General features: G+C 31.8%; 1 protein-coding gene across 1 annotated transcript; it reads left to right on the plus strand.

The window, feature by feature from the left end:
• Positions 1 to 4665: 4665 nt before the first annotated feature.
• On the plus strand, positions 4666 to 5531 carry LOC135148300 (uncharacterized). Its single transcript, XM_064082846.1, has 5 exons — positions 4666 to 4748; positions 4834 to 4935; positions 5040 to 5106; positions 5208 to 5306; positions 5405 to 5531. Exons 1-5 carry the CDS (start codon positions 4705 to 4707, stop codon positions 5492 to 5494), a joined length of 402 nt encoding a protein of 133 aa, XP_063938916.1. The 5' UTR covers positions 4666 to 4704; the 3' UTR covers positions 5495 to 5531.
• The last annotated feature ends 12438 nt before the right edge of the window (positions 5532 to 17969 follow it).

Raw genomic sequence — 17969 nt, forward strand, 5'->3', positions numbered from 1 at the left:
AAACACATGGAGGCAATGATATTGATGCTGCTGTAAAAAATGAGAAGGTAAGAAATTTACAATTTGAATAGATTTAACATCTTGCCTGTTACTGTTAATTAATTAATTTGTATTTATATTTTCTTTAGGACAATATTGATGATAATATGGTCAATGGGATAATTCGTGCTGTATGTGAAGACATTCAGAAGGAATTCGAGGGTGATCTTGATGTTATACCTCAGGTTACAAACGAATGTTCTTTCCTTGATTCGTACATATTAAAGTTTAAATCTGTTAAAATTTTAACCTAGAGTGTTTTTTAAAATAGATTCTGATATCAAATCTCAAAGAAGCGTTGGAGGAATATAGTTCAAAACTAGACAACTGCATGAAATAATTAATCTACATTTATGAACGATACCCAGACAGTGAGATCGTTAGGTTGATGAAAACTAGGTTCATTGAAATCAATGAAAAAGCAACTGGTTTCCTGTTCAAGAACATATTCCATGGGGATTCGAATAAAGAAAATTCACTTTCAGAAAAAAACGATGAAAAATATGTTGGTCCGAGGAAGCAGTCCACGTTAATGTGGAGTCTGGTGAATTCTGATAAAGGAGATGACAAGTAAGAACTTTTAGATTACATAATTCTTATATGAGATTTGTTGTATATAACTCAATGACAAATTTTAATTTTTTTTACAGCATGATTTTTTTTAAATGGAAGTCAGTGTTTGCATGCAAGTTAGATTTCCAGTCTCTAAATCCTGGAGAAATGGTATTGACATCTATTATCGATGTCTGGAGTTGTATATTAAACTTGATGTATGGGAATGCGGAGAACTGTATATTCTAGTAATTTCTTTTACAACAGTAAATATGTAATGTTCATTTGCTTACTACCTTTTGTTTATACAGTTTGGAATCCTCAATGCAACCACAAGTATTCCTTTCGAACGGCTAAACCAGGTTTTCATGGAAAACATGGACGATGTACTGAGCCTGTATAATGTTCGTTTAAGGGATCTAAGCATGGTACTATAAACAATCTATTCTACATCTTTTTTGATTTTATAACTATTTTGTTTCACTAACATTTATGTTCTTGCTGAATCTAGATCTTCTTCCCCATGATTGCGTTAAACCATCACTACATTGTTGCGTATGACTTACGTAATCCGAATATGGAAATTCTGGATAATAGGAAGTCAGATAAAAGTTTGAATCAGTTATATGGTGATCAGATTCACAATTTGGTAAATACTGAACATGTCCATTGTCAGTTACTAAAATTTTTTTTCAGAAGTAATTTATTGTCAGTACAGCGTTTTTTAATCATAAATTTTTTCTCGTACTATTGTTGGTATTCAGCTCAAACACTTCTTGCTCTACCTGAGGACGAAAAGGAGTATAAACCATATGGGTTATGTTTCTATCATGCCACAACGTCTTGTTATGGATTGGCAAACTGTTCATAATGATGTGGATTGTGGTGTTTTTGCTATGCATCATATGGGCTCATATTATGGTGGTGGTGATTCAGGCTGGAAAGATAGAATAATTCCCGAGAGTGTAAGTAACGTATTTTTTGGTGTTCTTACGCTTGTTCTTTTTCTAAAGTCCTTTTTAACATTTGTTTTAAACTGCAGCTTAATCAAATGACCTAGCTGAACGATATGAGACAAGATATACTGCACACTATTCTAACATCTGTCCATAATGAAAAAAATGGTGAACTTCAGAAGATTGGAGATATTTTTCCTGCAGTTGGAATGGGTGAAAATTAGAACAAATCTGTTCTTTTTTTTATTTGTTTCAAACTATGTTTTAAGTTTTTGTGGAATTATCTCGTGTTATTTCATTTATCTCAAAGGTTTGACGTTCTGAACTAAATTATTCTGGATAATATATGTTTTTGATAGTAATCTCGTTGTTTTACTTTTGATTCTTTTTTGGTTCCAATAGAAACTGATAAAATATGATGGACAAAACCTTCATCATTTAAAAAGAGTACGATTGATTCAACCATGTTCCGTTTAAAAAAACTTAGTTCAAAGAATCATTTTCAGTACGCTGAAGATACAAAAACAACACAGGATGTGAGACGCTTTTTGTAAAAAAATATATAAACCTGGTATTATGAATCAATCGTAAGTTTTCTGAATATACTGTTAAACTGTTCTCGTTTAATTCAATTGTTTCCTAAATGGTATTCGAAAAACTAGAATTTTTTTGTTTCTAAACACTGTGTGGGTAGAGGTAATGAAAAATAAAATAGGTACAACATTACTCCTTTTGACCACGAAACTTTACTTGAATTTAATTTTTTTAAACGAAGTCATTAAAACAACCAAACTGTCTTTTTCATAAAAAATTATAAATATCAATTTTGATGATGTATAGAGTTTGATGATATTTAGAGGTAAAGTAAATTTTTTATTGGATTATTGGAAGGATTTTAAGTTTTTCTTACATGAATATATGTGGTATAAATCATTCATTTTATACATAATATAAAAAACACTATTGTAGAATACAATGATTATTAAGGGAAAAAAACTAATTAAATTAATACAGACAAGCACAAACAATTATCCAGAAACGAGAATCTTGAACTTTTTATTGATGAACCAATGGCAGCAAAAAGGTTTGATTTTTCTAAAAAACACAACAGTTTTTTGTTTATGGAACAAAATTAAGATAAAAAAAATGAAAAACCGTTGTTCGGTACCAGAACAAAATAAAAAATCTCAAGAGGTCAGTGTCATCATCACTTTTTATTTATTTTCTGGATAGATTGACGAAGAACATCTTCCGGAGGGACTAAGGTCGGACCCTTGATTTCATCCTTGATAATCTCAAACATGCAGTTGCGTTTGCTCGAAATCATTTTATAAGTATATAGCAGACGCAACCTCCTTATTTGAATTTTCTGTTGATGTTGTATATACAATGTAGAACAAAAAACAAAAAATAGATAAGGTGTAAGTTGGTAAGAATATGAAAAATAATATGAAAAAAATTGCTAGTGTCTTACACTTTCAGGGAAAAATTTGGAATCCCAGTTGCGCACACCTCCTCCGAAATATGTCTCCATATGTCGCATTGCAAAAACACCACAGTCAATTCCATTTTCTTTGGTTTTCCATTTCATTTTAAGATGTTGAGGTATCATCTTGGATAATTGAGCCGTTTTTACGTGGTTTTGCTCTTCCATGTATTGGCCAAAATGCTTTTGCTGATAGATAAAAAGAAATTCTGTATGTCCACATTCGTTTCAAAAGATTAAACAACCAAAATAGAAGTTATATTTCTAGAAAACTTACCAGAACCATAAGTTGTTGACCATATAAATTCTTTAATGGTCGATCTGACACTTTGTTGTCAAGGATTTCAACAGATGGATTCCGCATGTTGAAACAAACAACATAGTAATGGTTCACATGATGTATCGGGAAGAAAACCTATAAGAACACATTTTAAAACACAAAACCAGTTCAAATAAAATCATTAACAAAATTTTTTAATCTATAACAGTACAGACACTGAAAATAATTACCAAGTCATAATCACCAATCTTCGACTTATATGTTGCAAAAATATGATCCAGGTTCTCTGCAAATGTGTTGTATTTTTTTTCTATAGAAGCTTCAGTGAATGCATTCAGTGTTCCAAGCTGAACCACATAAATATGTAAAATCAAAAAAGTTGGTAGATTTTCACAGCATCAGAAATTCAATAAAAAAAAGATAGGATAAGCATTCAAACTAACTGTTGTTTCTGTGTAGCAAAACAATCGGTTTGGCGATGTCGGAGATTTCAACTCTTCATTAAAATTAAGATAACATGACCATGCATCGATTGCTGAAGTCATAATCATCTCCCCTTCTTTCATCGACTGGAAATCAGCTTTAAAACACATAATATCTTCCCATTTAAATAATATTCGACTGCATTCAATACAGTTAACAGAAAATTAAATTCAATAATGAATTTCGCATTATAAATGTTAAAAAATCATCTTACTTTGGATATTCCCACTACTAGAAAAAGTGGATATAACATCGCGGCTTTAACATCGGTTGTAAAAACCACCGATGTTAAAAGCTTTTCTAACATCAAATATGAAAAAACCGATGTAAAAGAGTACTTTAGACATCGGTAATTAAAATAACCGATATCTTATATGCAGTTTAAAAACGAAAAAAATACGCGCGCCTTGTTTCCCCCTTTTATCAGACAACAAAACACTTCTTTTGTACTTAACAAAAAAAACCCAAATAATACATATTTCTTTTATTCCCTCTCTCCCCGCTCTCCCTCTCTTCAGACAGCCGCTCCCTTTCTCGGTCACCATCTCTCTCGCCATCTCTCACTCTCACAACCTCACGACCTCAGCTCTCTCACCATCTCACCAACTCTCACATTTCACCTAGCTCTCTCATCATCATCTCTCGCCATTCACTTCGCTGTCGAACTTGTAGATTCAAATTTGGAGCACATCTTGAAGACCTGGTTGTTACCCATCTTGGAGGAGCACATCTTCGACAACCATATTGTCCAATCTAAATTATTTTCATTTTCGATATGATGTAGGTACTTGCATCATTTATGTTATAAGGACCGGAAGAAGGATGACGCGCTCTTGTTTGGGTTTTTGGATCCTGCATCCACATATACCCTCAATAAAGAATTTCAAAATGCTGTGGTCAAACGGTTGATGGATAATTATTATCGACTATATCTCATGCCACATAATCAAATGTACGTATATTTGTTGTTGTTATATTTTAATTTTTAGTCTAAATATTTAAATTCTGACTTAGTTTGTATTTAATAATAAAAACAGGGCCCATTGGATTTTGGTTGTAATTTGGGATGGCGATCTCTATATTCTGAATCCTTTGCCACACAACACCCGTTTTCCAGATTTGGAACGAGGACTAATAGAGTAATTTTAGATTTTTCTGCTTGCTAGTTGAGCAATTCAATATGTATTGGCAAGTTATCATGCTCAAAGTGGATACTCATACAGTGCATGATATCTTTTTGTAGTGCATTGGCAAGTTACCATGCTCAAAGTGGAAGGGCAAAGAGAACTCCCAAAGTAGTCTATCTTATGGTAAGTCATGCATCTGCATTATAATATTTCATTTTCTTTATTTTAATTTCTATGGATGACCTTATTAATATATTTGTATCACTACGATTGCTCAAATTAAGGGATCGCCTAAGCAACCAGGGGGAACTGAATGTGGGTATACGGTCCTTAGATATATGAGAGACATTGTTATGGACAAAGAAATGTCTTTCATGACCAAGGTGCATATTTATTTTAATAGCCTTGCATGCAGGTTGATTTATTTAAAATGAAAATATATTATTAAACTTCTAATTAAAATTATATTATTTCTTTTCAGTGGGCAGTCAGGTCTCGAAACTGTTACACAGAGGAGGAGCTGGATGAGGTCCGTATGGAGGCTCTCGAATTTATTGAGGACAAGATGTAGTTTGAATTTCTTTTGTTGAATGGTAATTAATTAAACTGGTATATATAGGAGCTGTTATGTGGATGTTGTCAGCTCTAGCACTTTGTAGTTCGGGAATTGCTTTAACGTTGTTGGTTGGGGATCGAGTTGGTATATATTTTGGATGCGTACGTACTGCTGAATTTTACTTGTTGGTTGGGAAGTTAGTAATTGGCAATGAAAGTGAATTTCAGTACGTACATTGGTTATATTTTTTGTGTCTGCAATTTTAGATTTACTGTTCTTCTGGTTAGTTTTGATTGTTGTGGTATTGGCAAGAAGATTGTGCTTTCAGTTTTGGCAAGAGTGTGCTTTTAGTTTTTGGCAAGAGTGTGCTTTTAGTTTTTTGCAAGAGTGTAGAAGCTGCATATATGCATGGTATAATTTTTGTTTCAAAAATGTATATGACAATTACATCAGTAAGTTCACATATGACCGATGTCAAATGAGTTTATAGACATCACATTTTTCCTTGTATCTGATGTTGAAACGAACACTTACATTACAATATCAAATTAAACCGATGTTTTTTAAACTAAAGACATTATGTGTATGTTACAAACCGATGTTAAAAAAATGTTTAATATTAAAAAAATTAAAAAATTCGATGTCTGAAAACTTTATTAAATCAGTTTTAATCTTCAAGACGATGTCTTATAAACCTTTAATATCAAAGAGTTGTAACAAACCGATGTTAGAAAATTCTTTTACATCAGCTCCTTAACTTAATGACGGTGTTAAAACTCTATTTTCTAGTGCTAAAGATGCCATTTTACATCCATTTTTATACTAAAACCGGTGTTAAAAAGTACTTTTACACCGGTTAATATACAAAAAGCGAAATTGAATACACCATTAACATCGTATAGTATACAAAGTGCGGTGTTGAATACCTGATCTACATCAGTCCTTAAATAAGAATCGATGTTAAAACAGTCGTTAACATCGTCTAATATACAAAGGGCGATGTTGAATAGAGGATTTACATCATTCCTTAAACAAGAATCGATGTTAAAAACATCATTGACATCGGTCCTGTTTTCCTTATGATGTCTAATCTAGTTTTTACATCAATTTTTTTAAAAAAACGATGCATATGGTTTATATTGCCCTGTGATGTATGTGTTCAAAGGGTGCCAAATCTTGTAATAAATCATTATTCATGTTGTAATCAAGCAAAATATTGGTAATATTTCAGCAAAAGACATCAAATTTTTTTAGAAAACTGATGTCTGAACATGATATTTACATCGGGTTAGGACTGATGTCTATATACCATACATATAACATCGCACGCGAAGACATCGGTCGGATTTTTAAAAGACATCAGCGTTTGACCGGTGTCTAATGCATTATTTGTAGTAGTGTCCTCGTTGTCATGTAACCACTTCCATACATCTGTTTCTTCCCTGCTGTAATTCTTTCCATTGATATTTGTTATCCGATCGACATAAGGTGACTTGTGTATATTAGAAATCTTCTTATCTCTCTCTGTTTTCTCCAGTCCCAGCTGATTAACATCTTCCATTGGTGTTATCTCATTATTTAAACCTTGTTCAGGAACATTCAAGTCGCAACCTAAGTCAAATGTTGGTATTGTTGCATCAAGTTGTACTTTAAACAACCTTCCATCACCAGGAGTCTTCAAATCTGCAGACGAACAATTGTTCTGGATGTTAAGAATTTTGGACTGTGATTCCATGCTTCTGAATAGTTCTTTCCTGGATTCAATACTCCTTTCATTTGTGCAAACGACAGGACCAACAAGTGCACAACTGTTCACATCTGATTTATTGGAATTGCTGTCAATTCCTTTATTCTGATTGCATTCTCCACCGTTGTATGACTCTTTAGATGACAAATCCTTAATTAGGATCTTATAGCTTTGACTTTTTAGCTCCTTATCCACAAACTCACCAGCTCTAACAATTAACTCAACAAATCTTTTCTGTAATGTATCAACAAGGTTGTTTTTTGCGAACAACTCCTTTGAGGACAACAGATACATGATACACTTCCCTTGGATGTTCTCATATCCAATAATTGATGTTTCAAGCTCATTGAGAATAAATTGAGGAATCTGATTAAGAAAAAATTTAGGTACAGGACTAGTTGTTTTCCATATCAAATCGAATTAAGGATTAGAGGATTTTATGTACCTTTTGCCCCGAGATCTCTTGTTTTTCTAACGATTTCAAGAAAGAATCATGTGGTACTTCAACACTGGGATTCTGTCCATTGAGTAAATCATTTAAAAATAATATTTTATGACAGACATATAAATACAATTTAAATAGAAAATCATCATTATTCTAATACGGACTGAAACAGATGTAAAAAATTGAATATGTATGCCATCAACCTTGCCCTGTTGTCCTTCCATAGACGTATGTTCATTGGGCAAGCAATGATCTACAATCATGTTTGCTTCAATGTTTTTTTCTTCAATTGAATAATTCCTAACACACTGCACCTCATCTTCATCGGATATTTCTGTAGCAACAATGTTCCATGTATAGTCCTGTGTTGACCAAAAAGAATTCAGTTCAGAATATTTAAATGGTTAAAACACATATAACAAATTCAACAACTGTAAAGCATAGTTTCAAAAATTTAACCGGATCACCTCATAACTGCTCTCATCGTCCGAGTCTTTGTTCCTCAGAGGTAACGCTACATGACCGTTAAAAAACGTAGAGAGGCTTCCCGATGCCAGCTCGGAAATCTGTCTATCAAGAATTAAATAGTCTGACCATCCAACAAAGGTTGGTTTTTTTTGCCTTACCTGCCGCTTGTCGTTCACAACTCGATCAACGTACAAGTACTGTGAGAAGAATGTTTCTCATAATCAAAAAAAACATATATATAAATCAAGCTAAACTTAGAAACATTTGTAATAATTTTATTAACTTACAACAAGCATGGGAAGTGATCCGGTGAAATACTTGCTATCTGGTTTTTGATTCCATGTCAAAACATCATCTCTCAACTGAGCCACCAAATAACTACACCAGTTGTAGTTACTACACTGGTCTAAGTTTCCCGAGAAGCCTAGAATATTTTGCTTAACGCATGGGTTTGTTGGTCCTTCGATGAGTATATTGTACATCAAAACCATAAAATTAAGCTTAAACAATCTGTCAGCTTGATTGGAATTCTTTATGGCATCACAGACCATATTTGCTGTAACTTTCCAACCATGTTTTATGTATTCCTTAAACCGATCTCTCCATGCATCCTCTATATGCGAACTACGAATCACTTGAACATTACGACCACCAAGTGGAAGGCCAATAACCTCATTTACATCTTCCTCTGTAATTGGTATAGTTACATTGCCAAACACCAGGGCTGACAGATTGACATCGAAACATGATGCTATGTGGTAGCACAATGCTTAAGGATATTGATTCATTCTAAATGATAACAAAGAAGAAAGTCCTGTTGCCTTCACCCATTTCTTTTGGATTGGGGAGAGAGAACGCACAGCATCAGCAAACACTTTTGGTTGATATCTCACAAGTAACCAATGTTCGAAATCTTTTTTGTTTCGTTTTCTCATTCTAGGTCTTGCATGTGCTTTTTCTTTAAGTTGTTTCTCTGTTATCTGAATTCAAATATCACGTAGATAATTTATTCATGCAATGGTATATATAATGCGGAAAGAACTGTTAAAAAAAGTTAGTGTGTCTTACCTCTATAATTTTTTCGGTCTCCATATCTTCTATTTTTGTATCTTCATTTTGTTGGAGACATCCTTCCTGTAGATCATCATTGAAAAGTTTCTTCTGCTCAGATCGTCCAGTTGCGAGATTCGATCCCAAAACTGTAATTTTCCTTAGTTCAACCTCCTCTGGTGGTGTTATGATCCTTACTTTCTTTTTGGATGGAGTTGTATTGTTATTGAAGTTCAACGAAGAAGAATTCTCTTTGTTTTCATCGCTGTGTACAATAACTCTTCCACGTTTGAGAATTGAACCTATGTAAAGGTTAAAGTTCTTTAATTTAACCAAAAATAGTTCAAAAATTAACACTTGCATAACAATAAAACTTTAAAAAACCTGAAAGAGATAATTTGCTGTTAACGTTCAGGGCATCTTTCAAACTCATACGTCCATTAACAGATGTTTCAATTTGTTGATCTCGCATAACATTCGGAACTATACTTGATAATACTTCACGTGTAGCTCTATAGGAAGTTGCAGGGGAAAAAACCGTAATTGTTTTGTTATCCTTGATCTCGTTCTCCATTTCGAAATTTCTACACATAACAAGAGATTTATAGAAACACCATGTATATGCATATCAAGGTGAAATATAATTAGACTACTAAAAAAAGTAAATCATACAATGAAATACATGTCTTCGTTTTTACCTTTGTCTAACTTAAAATTTCAGAGAGAACACTCCAGATGAAACAATTTCCGAAATTGTGTAACTATAGACCAACTTGACTGTTCTACAAAAAACAATCACCCGTGATCCTAGCTATAATACGATTTTTTCAGAAGCGTTCAGTTTGATTATAAAAGGTAATAGGTCTTCAATCCTTTCCTGATGTATTAATTTTCAGTAATCAGTGATTCCAAATATGATTTAATTTAGGAACCTTATCATTCCTAATTAAAACAAATAATATGTATCAGTTATGTATGGTGAAAATTCCATAAAAAAAGAATTTTTGTAATCTCTTCGGTGTAGTCGTTTTTGTTCACAAAAAAGACTAATTATGAATTTAATAAAAATAAATACGATAAAAACAACTGACGAACACATCAATATCATTTAACAATTCGGTTTAAATTCAAATAAAAAATAAAAGATCTAACGTAATCACACAAATTAATTAATATAATTAATAGTATATCTCATCTGTTAAAATTATGTAGCACAATTCCTTGTTACTAGAACCTTTCTTTTTCGGTAAAAATTTGACTTTAGTTTATCTATCAAATCTTTTTCAAGAAATATTTATCTATAATGCTTGTTATTCTGATTCATATACAAAATAAAATTTTGCTAGAGGTTCAAATCACTCTTCTGTGGAACGGTACATTAATTATGGAAAACGTTCATTTAAAAGCAAAAACAAGATTGTGATTTAAAAATAATATGAAAATTTGTTGAAATTTAATTTATGTAATTTTATTATTTATTTTTTTGTTTTGTATGGCAATTTTGACAACATAAAATATTTATGCTTATGTTAGGTGTTCCGTTAACTTATCATCCCATGTTATCGATTAATTTCTCGTTTTTAGATTCTTTATCATGTAATAGTCAAAAGAAGCCTCTATCAATGCATTTCACTGTTTTAAATTAAATATCACTCCTTTTCAGACAGATGATATAAATACCCCTCATTAAAAAATGAACAAAAAACAATAACTGCCCCATTAAAACAAAAGTTGCAACACACCAAAATTACTTCTTCTATTCCTCCTTTGTTTCTAAAAGAAATATCACCTTCCGCGGAACTCCTAAAAGAACTTTACCAAACTAAAAACAGAACAAAGTTCGGAAGGAATGGCGAGGAACTTGCGTTCGTCCAAGGCCATTGATATAGGTACAATAACTATTGAGCTTTATGTGTTACCCAGTTCAGATTTTTTTGTAGCGTCGCTAATTTATCTATATTTTATTTCAGCAAGTCCGATTGATCCAGAGAAGCTTAATGACGATCAAGCTGAGCAGTACTTGAGGTAATGATCTTGATGTGTGTTGGTAATTAACTTGTTAAGCTAAAAGATGTTGTCATCCTCTTAGTATTTCTTCACCTTATTAGGCGTTTGTGGCTATTACTCGGAACGGAAAAATCAAAACACTGTCTCTATATAGATCCACTCGTCATCAAAGATTACCATGACAACATAAAAAGAAGGGAGAAAGTGTTGAGATGTATGGTGAAAAATAGGTTTTTTGAGAAGAGATATGTGTTTTTCCCCATATGCTTGTGGTAAAGTACTAACTTATATACAAAACTGTAATCGATTATTATGTACTCTTTCTTAATAAGTTAATTGAAATTTTTTTTTCAGGAATCATTGGGTTTTAATGATTTTCTGCAACCCGTGTAATGATCTCGAAGTAGAGATCGAAAAACCGACCCTTATCCTTGATTCTTTAAAAGATTCTCTTACTAGAAATGTTGAAGATTTCATCCATGGGTAGTGTTTTCTTTATATATGAGTACTTTTTCATTTATATAATTTTACTCCTTTTTGGCATATTCATAGAATAGCATGTTTCTTAAAAAATAGGATGTTGGTATGTCTTTACAAATTTGCAAAGATTAACTGCTCAGCGAAGATTGTGAAGAAGATTCCTGTGTTAATCCCAGAGGTATCTTTAAGTTCTGAATCATACGTTTTTGACTTTTAAACAAAAAAGAATCAAATTGATTAAAACAAAAATCTTTAAGCAGGTCCCGAAACAAAATGATGACAAGAGCTGTGGATTCTTCGTGTTGTTTTATGCAACAATGTTCTTAAAAATGTGTCCACCAGTGTTCTCTGCGAAAGATCATTATCCAAGTTTTGTAAGTCTTTTTTGGTGTTTTACTTACGTTTTTGGTCTGATCTATCAATGTTCTTGATAAAATAGTTCATGCTATACTATTCCAGATGACAAAGAATTGGTTTCCAAAGAAAAGAATTGAAGAATTCCGCAGATCAGTCATCAGCATTTTCTCAAATATATGTACGTTTTGCCTATGAAGAGTAATAATACATGCTTTCTGCTGCTTAAAAAATTGTTATTGCTGTTTTTCGACATCTGAATTTCTGTTTTTTCTAAGCTATGTTTGACTCTCCATCAACCCAAGACTATACCATCCAGGTATCTAATGTAGATACACAATTAGACATGCTCATAGAGTCGTTTGGTAGCAATTGTAAGTGTTTTTAATTCTTTTTTATCTTTAAGTGTGTTATATGTCATAGTTAAATATATTACAAAAGTATTAACATCAAACTGAAGTTTTTACAAGAACACTTTTAATGTAGCTTGTGCTCCTTTTAAATATTCTGATGAAATTAATAATAAACGGAAGAAGGGGCAAACAGCCAGAGTTCAAGATTTTGAGGTGTGTTTTCTGATATAATTTTCTACATCCATATTTTTTGTTTTCAAAACATTCACATAAAATGCAACAAAAACAGGCTACTAGTATTAAGAAGCAGAAGAAAGATTCCATTGAAAGTTCTGGAGGGAAGAAGTTGAGATACAGGTTGAGAACGAGGCGGTTGAAGGCCATAAGATTTTTACAAAGCTAAGTCCTTCATTGTTCAGCACTGTGGTTGAAAATTTAACTCAATCTCAGAGAGAATGGGTTACTAGTACAGGTTTGGGAAGTATTCTTGATTTCAAACTTACTAGTTATCCAATGTATCTCGGATACGGTGTCGTTAAGAGCTTCGTTTCAGATGATTGTTGCATTTTGCTTGACAAGAGGATAATAAAAATCACTGAAAACGATGTCCATCGTATTCTCGGTCTACCACTTGGAGCAAGTTCTATACCTTTCGTTAACGGCAAATCACTTTCTAAAGAGTGGAGGAAACAGTACAGAGACATTGAGAAATGTTTCAGAGTTAAAGTTATAGATGTAGTCAATGCTCTGAAGGAATCCAAGATGGTTGATACAAACTTCAAAAAGAACTTTATACTTGTTCTGATTTGTTTTTTAATCCATGCACCATCAAACTCTTATGTGAGGCAAAATTTCCTCGGTCTTTGTTTTGATCTTGACAAGTGTTATAAGTACAATTGGTGCGAGCTTGTTGTTAGGTATTTGAAAGTTTCTTCCAAAGTCTGGCTACGGAACACAGAAACAAGATTCTACACAGGGTCGTTGTCTTTCATGCTGGTATGTTGTTTAAACTCTTCAGTTTTAAATCAGCATTTAACATGTTAAAAAAATAATTTCTGTAAAAAAATAATTTTTGCGTGGTAAAAATGTTTTCTCAGTACTTCTTTGTGGATACCTTTATCGGACGAAGAGCTTTCCCTATAAGCACTGGTCCCAGGTATGTATCATGGAACAACTACAATTTGGATACTCTCGAAGCAATCATGATCGAAAAAAGTTTCTTAACAAATGGAGAGCTAATTATACCTGAGATCGATAAGTCTGCACTATAATCCTGCCAGAGAAAGGTTTAATAACATATTGCGTTTATTTTTAAAATCAAAATTATATCTGTTAAACAGAATATCACTCTAAAAATAACTCTCTTTAAACTATGCAGAGTTTGTCTGCCCTTTCTGAGGAAGAAGATTATGACCAAACGATTTTGACTGAGGTGAACGCTTTACACATTCAATTACACCGTAGATAAATTCTTCTTATTTATATGAATGTTTTTTTTAAATGATTTGTGTTTCTTCTTAAAGCAAAAAGAACCCACTGTGTCTTCAAAGGAGTATGGGGAGGAGCTTATGCGGGACAGTCTCCCTAAGGAACTTTATCATTACATTATAATTCTTTCAAAAGTTTAATGTCTAGTTTTAATTATCATTCCATCAGTATAATTTTCAGAATCCAGCGCGGGGGATGGATTGGATAAGTTCTAAGATGAAATACCAGGGTTGTTCGAAACAACAATTTGATCAGGTTTGGCATAGTCAAGTCATTTTTTTGTTTTTGAAAAAGTCTTAATACTACGATCATGATCTAATGATTACACTGTTCTCATTTTCTTAAAAAAAATTATTAGAACGTTAATATTAAATACTATGGAAATAAGGAATGTAAGACCAATCAATAAAATTTTAAATTGGATGTCTAATTACTTTATTAATACGTAAATACTTTATATGCAGGGGAATTTTGTCGTACTGGAATCTTTGTTACACTCATACCAAACACTTCAACAAACCTTCATCCTGCACATCTCATCAGCAACCAATGAAGACAGAGGAGACTCAAAAATTGAAAGTATAAGGAAAGCTTTCATCGACATGAATGAAAAGGCAAACAAGTTGATGAGTTAGAAAAACATTTGTTCAGGAAAAAAGCTCTGCTCTTCGATGTTTTAATCTGTTTCTTAGAATTATAATATTTTGAAAGTTGATGTTTTAATCTGTATGCTAAAAATTGCACTCGCTCCATCTTTTGGACATCACACATTAACGTTTTTTGTTGCGAATCTATGTGCCTAGACGATTCCTTGTTTTCAAATTCAAGATCCATGTTGTGTTCCATTTTGTAAACTAACAAGGCTATATATCTTTTACGGTTATAATTACGTAAAAATTTAAATTTTTAAATTTCAAAGTGTTTGATTTTTAAAAAAAGGTTCTGATATTAAAAATAATTTTTATTTGGTGGACAAAAAAAATCCCAAGTTCTTTCCCTAAGTCATGTACTAATTTTTAACATAAAAAAAGATTCTTCTACTACGAACCACTTAATTTTAAAAAGTTCTTTAGAGTGATCCTATTCTACTTTAAGGACAAAAAAAACCGTTAAAATATTTAAATGTTTAAAAGGAGATATGGAAATGGTAGTATTTGTGTTTTTTGTAAAAAGTCTGTACTATTTATTATTACCACGTAATACAACAATAATGTAAAAAAAATTTAATTTCTGGAAACGGGTTTTCTGAAATTCAAATTTCAGCAAATCATTAATATTGTTAGAATTAATATATCAAACGCGATTAATAATTTTTATGTGAGTTCAACATTTTTTTAAAAATGTATGTGCATAGAAAGTCCAAATGGACACCGTTAGAAGTCCAAAAGTACACAAGCCGAACAGTTTTCTGAATACATCTGTTCCCTGCAGTGTTCAATGTTTTGATATAAAAAATTGTGTTTAGGTGTTCATTGTCGTATGACAATAAAAAGTTTGATTTCCTTTTATAAAAATTAAAACTTTAACATAATAATCTTTCGAACTTTTTCTTTTTAAAAAATCTGTAAGAGTAATTAGTTTCATTTTTTGCACGTTGTTTGTATAGTTTATAATAAAGATGATTAAAAAAATCTAAAAAAAACGATTAATTTAAAGTAGTATCGAATAATTTTTGGAGGAAAAAAGAGGAACCGTTAAAGTGGAATACAAAACGCTCAGAGGAAAAATATGGAGTATCGGGTAATAAATGAATTCAGTAATTTAGGATTTAATTATAAATCATGTAAACAGTGGAGTGTCTTATCATCAAGGCCCGTGTGTGTTCCAATAGACATTTGGGTTTTTTCTATATAAAGGATCAAAAGTATCAAAAGCAACCGTATTAAAAACTTCTTTGTTCCTTCAACTATTCTCCATACATCATATATACTCCAAGCCATGGATTCAGAAGCACACAATGTTCTTGCTCAACTCGTCGAGCATAACTCATCAATGCGAGAAGTTCTCAAAGTCCTTGAGGAAAAGAACAAAAAACTCAAGGACAAAATCAAATTAATGGATATATATCGCTCAAACAATGAAAGGATGATAAACATGCTTAAGGAACACAAGGACCAGCAACGAGCCCTCTCTCTTCACATCATCGATCCAAAAACGTTTCAACCACCGAATATTGGTAAGAAGAGGAAGTTAGAGGAGGGTGAAGGAAGCAATGTATCCACCAATGAAGGAGAAAAGAAGAAAAAATAGGGTAAGTAATGTATTTTATTTTCATGTTTGTTCATTTTGTAAATCGATCAGAATGTATCTATCATTTTCAAGAAATGTAATGTCTATCTTTGTTGTTCATCAGATTACATATAATATGTGATCTTAAAAACGAATGGTGTTTAATACGTAAAAAAACCAACAATAAAAAAGTGATATAATCAAATATGAAATCAAAAATCTTGCGAGACAATACTGAAAGAATAATTATAATAAAGTTGAAGATCGATATGATTTGTGGAAGTACTGGACTAGTCACAAAGTCATTGTATGTATCTCAAAGATTTTTTACAGTAGTTAAATGCTATATCATTGTATGCAACTTAATTGAATCCAGGTCTATAGATGTTATCATGACTAGAATACATAGGAAAAAGATCGCTTTCTATTCTTACAACGTGTTACCGTAACAGATTCTTTAAGTTGTTCCAAAAACACATCTTTTACTTTGTTTAGTCTTAAATTTTACTGGCTTAAATTTTGCTTTGTGCTTCTAAGATTATGTAATGGGCGCTTGAAAGGATGTGAATATCAAAATTCTGAAAATGAACCCCAGAAAGTTTTACAATAATTGAAACATCAACGTTCGTGGATTGTAAAAGCCAACTTTTTTTTTTCATTGCTGATTTTAGGGATATTTTTAAATTTATTTTTCTTTTATATAATAGAGTTTTATGTTTAAATAAATTTAGGGATATAAAACATCATTAAAATGTAATGGAACAATTTATATTGGAGAGACTCAGAACAAAAAACAAAGAAAAAAACGAAAAAGATAGTGTAAAAAATTAAAATTAATATTTATAATCCAATAAGGTGTTTTTTATCACCGATATTTTCTTGATATATATAAAATAAATTTACTATAAATCTGAAATTTACAATTAATTTTTATAAAAATCCTTTTACGTATATGAGATATTCGGAGAATTTGTTCACGATATGTCCATTAAACAAAATTAATACATGCACCTAGTAAATAGGCGTAGGTTTACAGTTCAGTCACAATCGTGGGTTGAAGTGGAAGAGTCAGTTCAGGCAAGTAGTGTATTGCTTTGATTTAATGGTTCCGTAGAGTGTTCTTTGTAGAATTACTTTTTGAGATTAACAAAAGTCATTTCAAAAATTTATTCAAAAATTATGTAAAGCTACAATTATTGTAAAAATTTAAAATTAATATTTATAATCCAATAAGGTGTTTTTTATCATCGATTTTTTCTTGATATATATAAAATAAATTTACTATAAATCTGAAATTTACAATTAATTTTTATAAAAATCCTTTTACGTATATGAGATATTCGGAGAATTTGTTCACGATATCCATTAAACAAAATTAATACATGCACCTAGTAAATAGGCGTAGGTTACAGTTCAGTCACAATCGTGGGTTTGAAGTGGAAGAGTCAGTTCAGGCAAGTAGTGTATTGCTTTTATTTAATGGTTCCGTAGAGTGTTCTTTTTTGCTTTAATGTGTTCCTTCCCAAAAAAAATTTAAAAACTCAGTCCAGCGTGCAGATATTGCAATAATTGTAGCTTACATAATTTTTGAATAAATTTTCGAAATGACATTTGTTAATCTCAAAAAGTAATTCTACAGGTCGAGCACAGTTAAAATGTTACTGGCTGAGTCTATATTGTAAATACACCTAGAGGGGGGGTGAATAGGTGTAAATGGCTAACAATAACAATTTTAAACTTTACCGAATATTTCAGCTTACTGTTTTCAGATCAAGTGTGATTATAGCAGGCTATTATGCAAAACAGTAAAGTGCAGAAATGTAAATTAGACACAAGCAATTTTAGCCAGGTTCGACCCTATGTCTAATG

This window comes from Daucus carota, chromosome 8 (genome assembly GCF_001625215.2).
Source record: "Daucus carota subsp. sativus chromosome 8, DH1 v3.0, whole genome shotgun sequence".
NCBI classification, from domain to species: Eukaryota; Viridiplantae; Streptophyta; class Magnoliopsida; order Apiales; family Apiaceae; genus Daucus; species Daucus carota.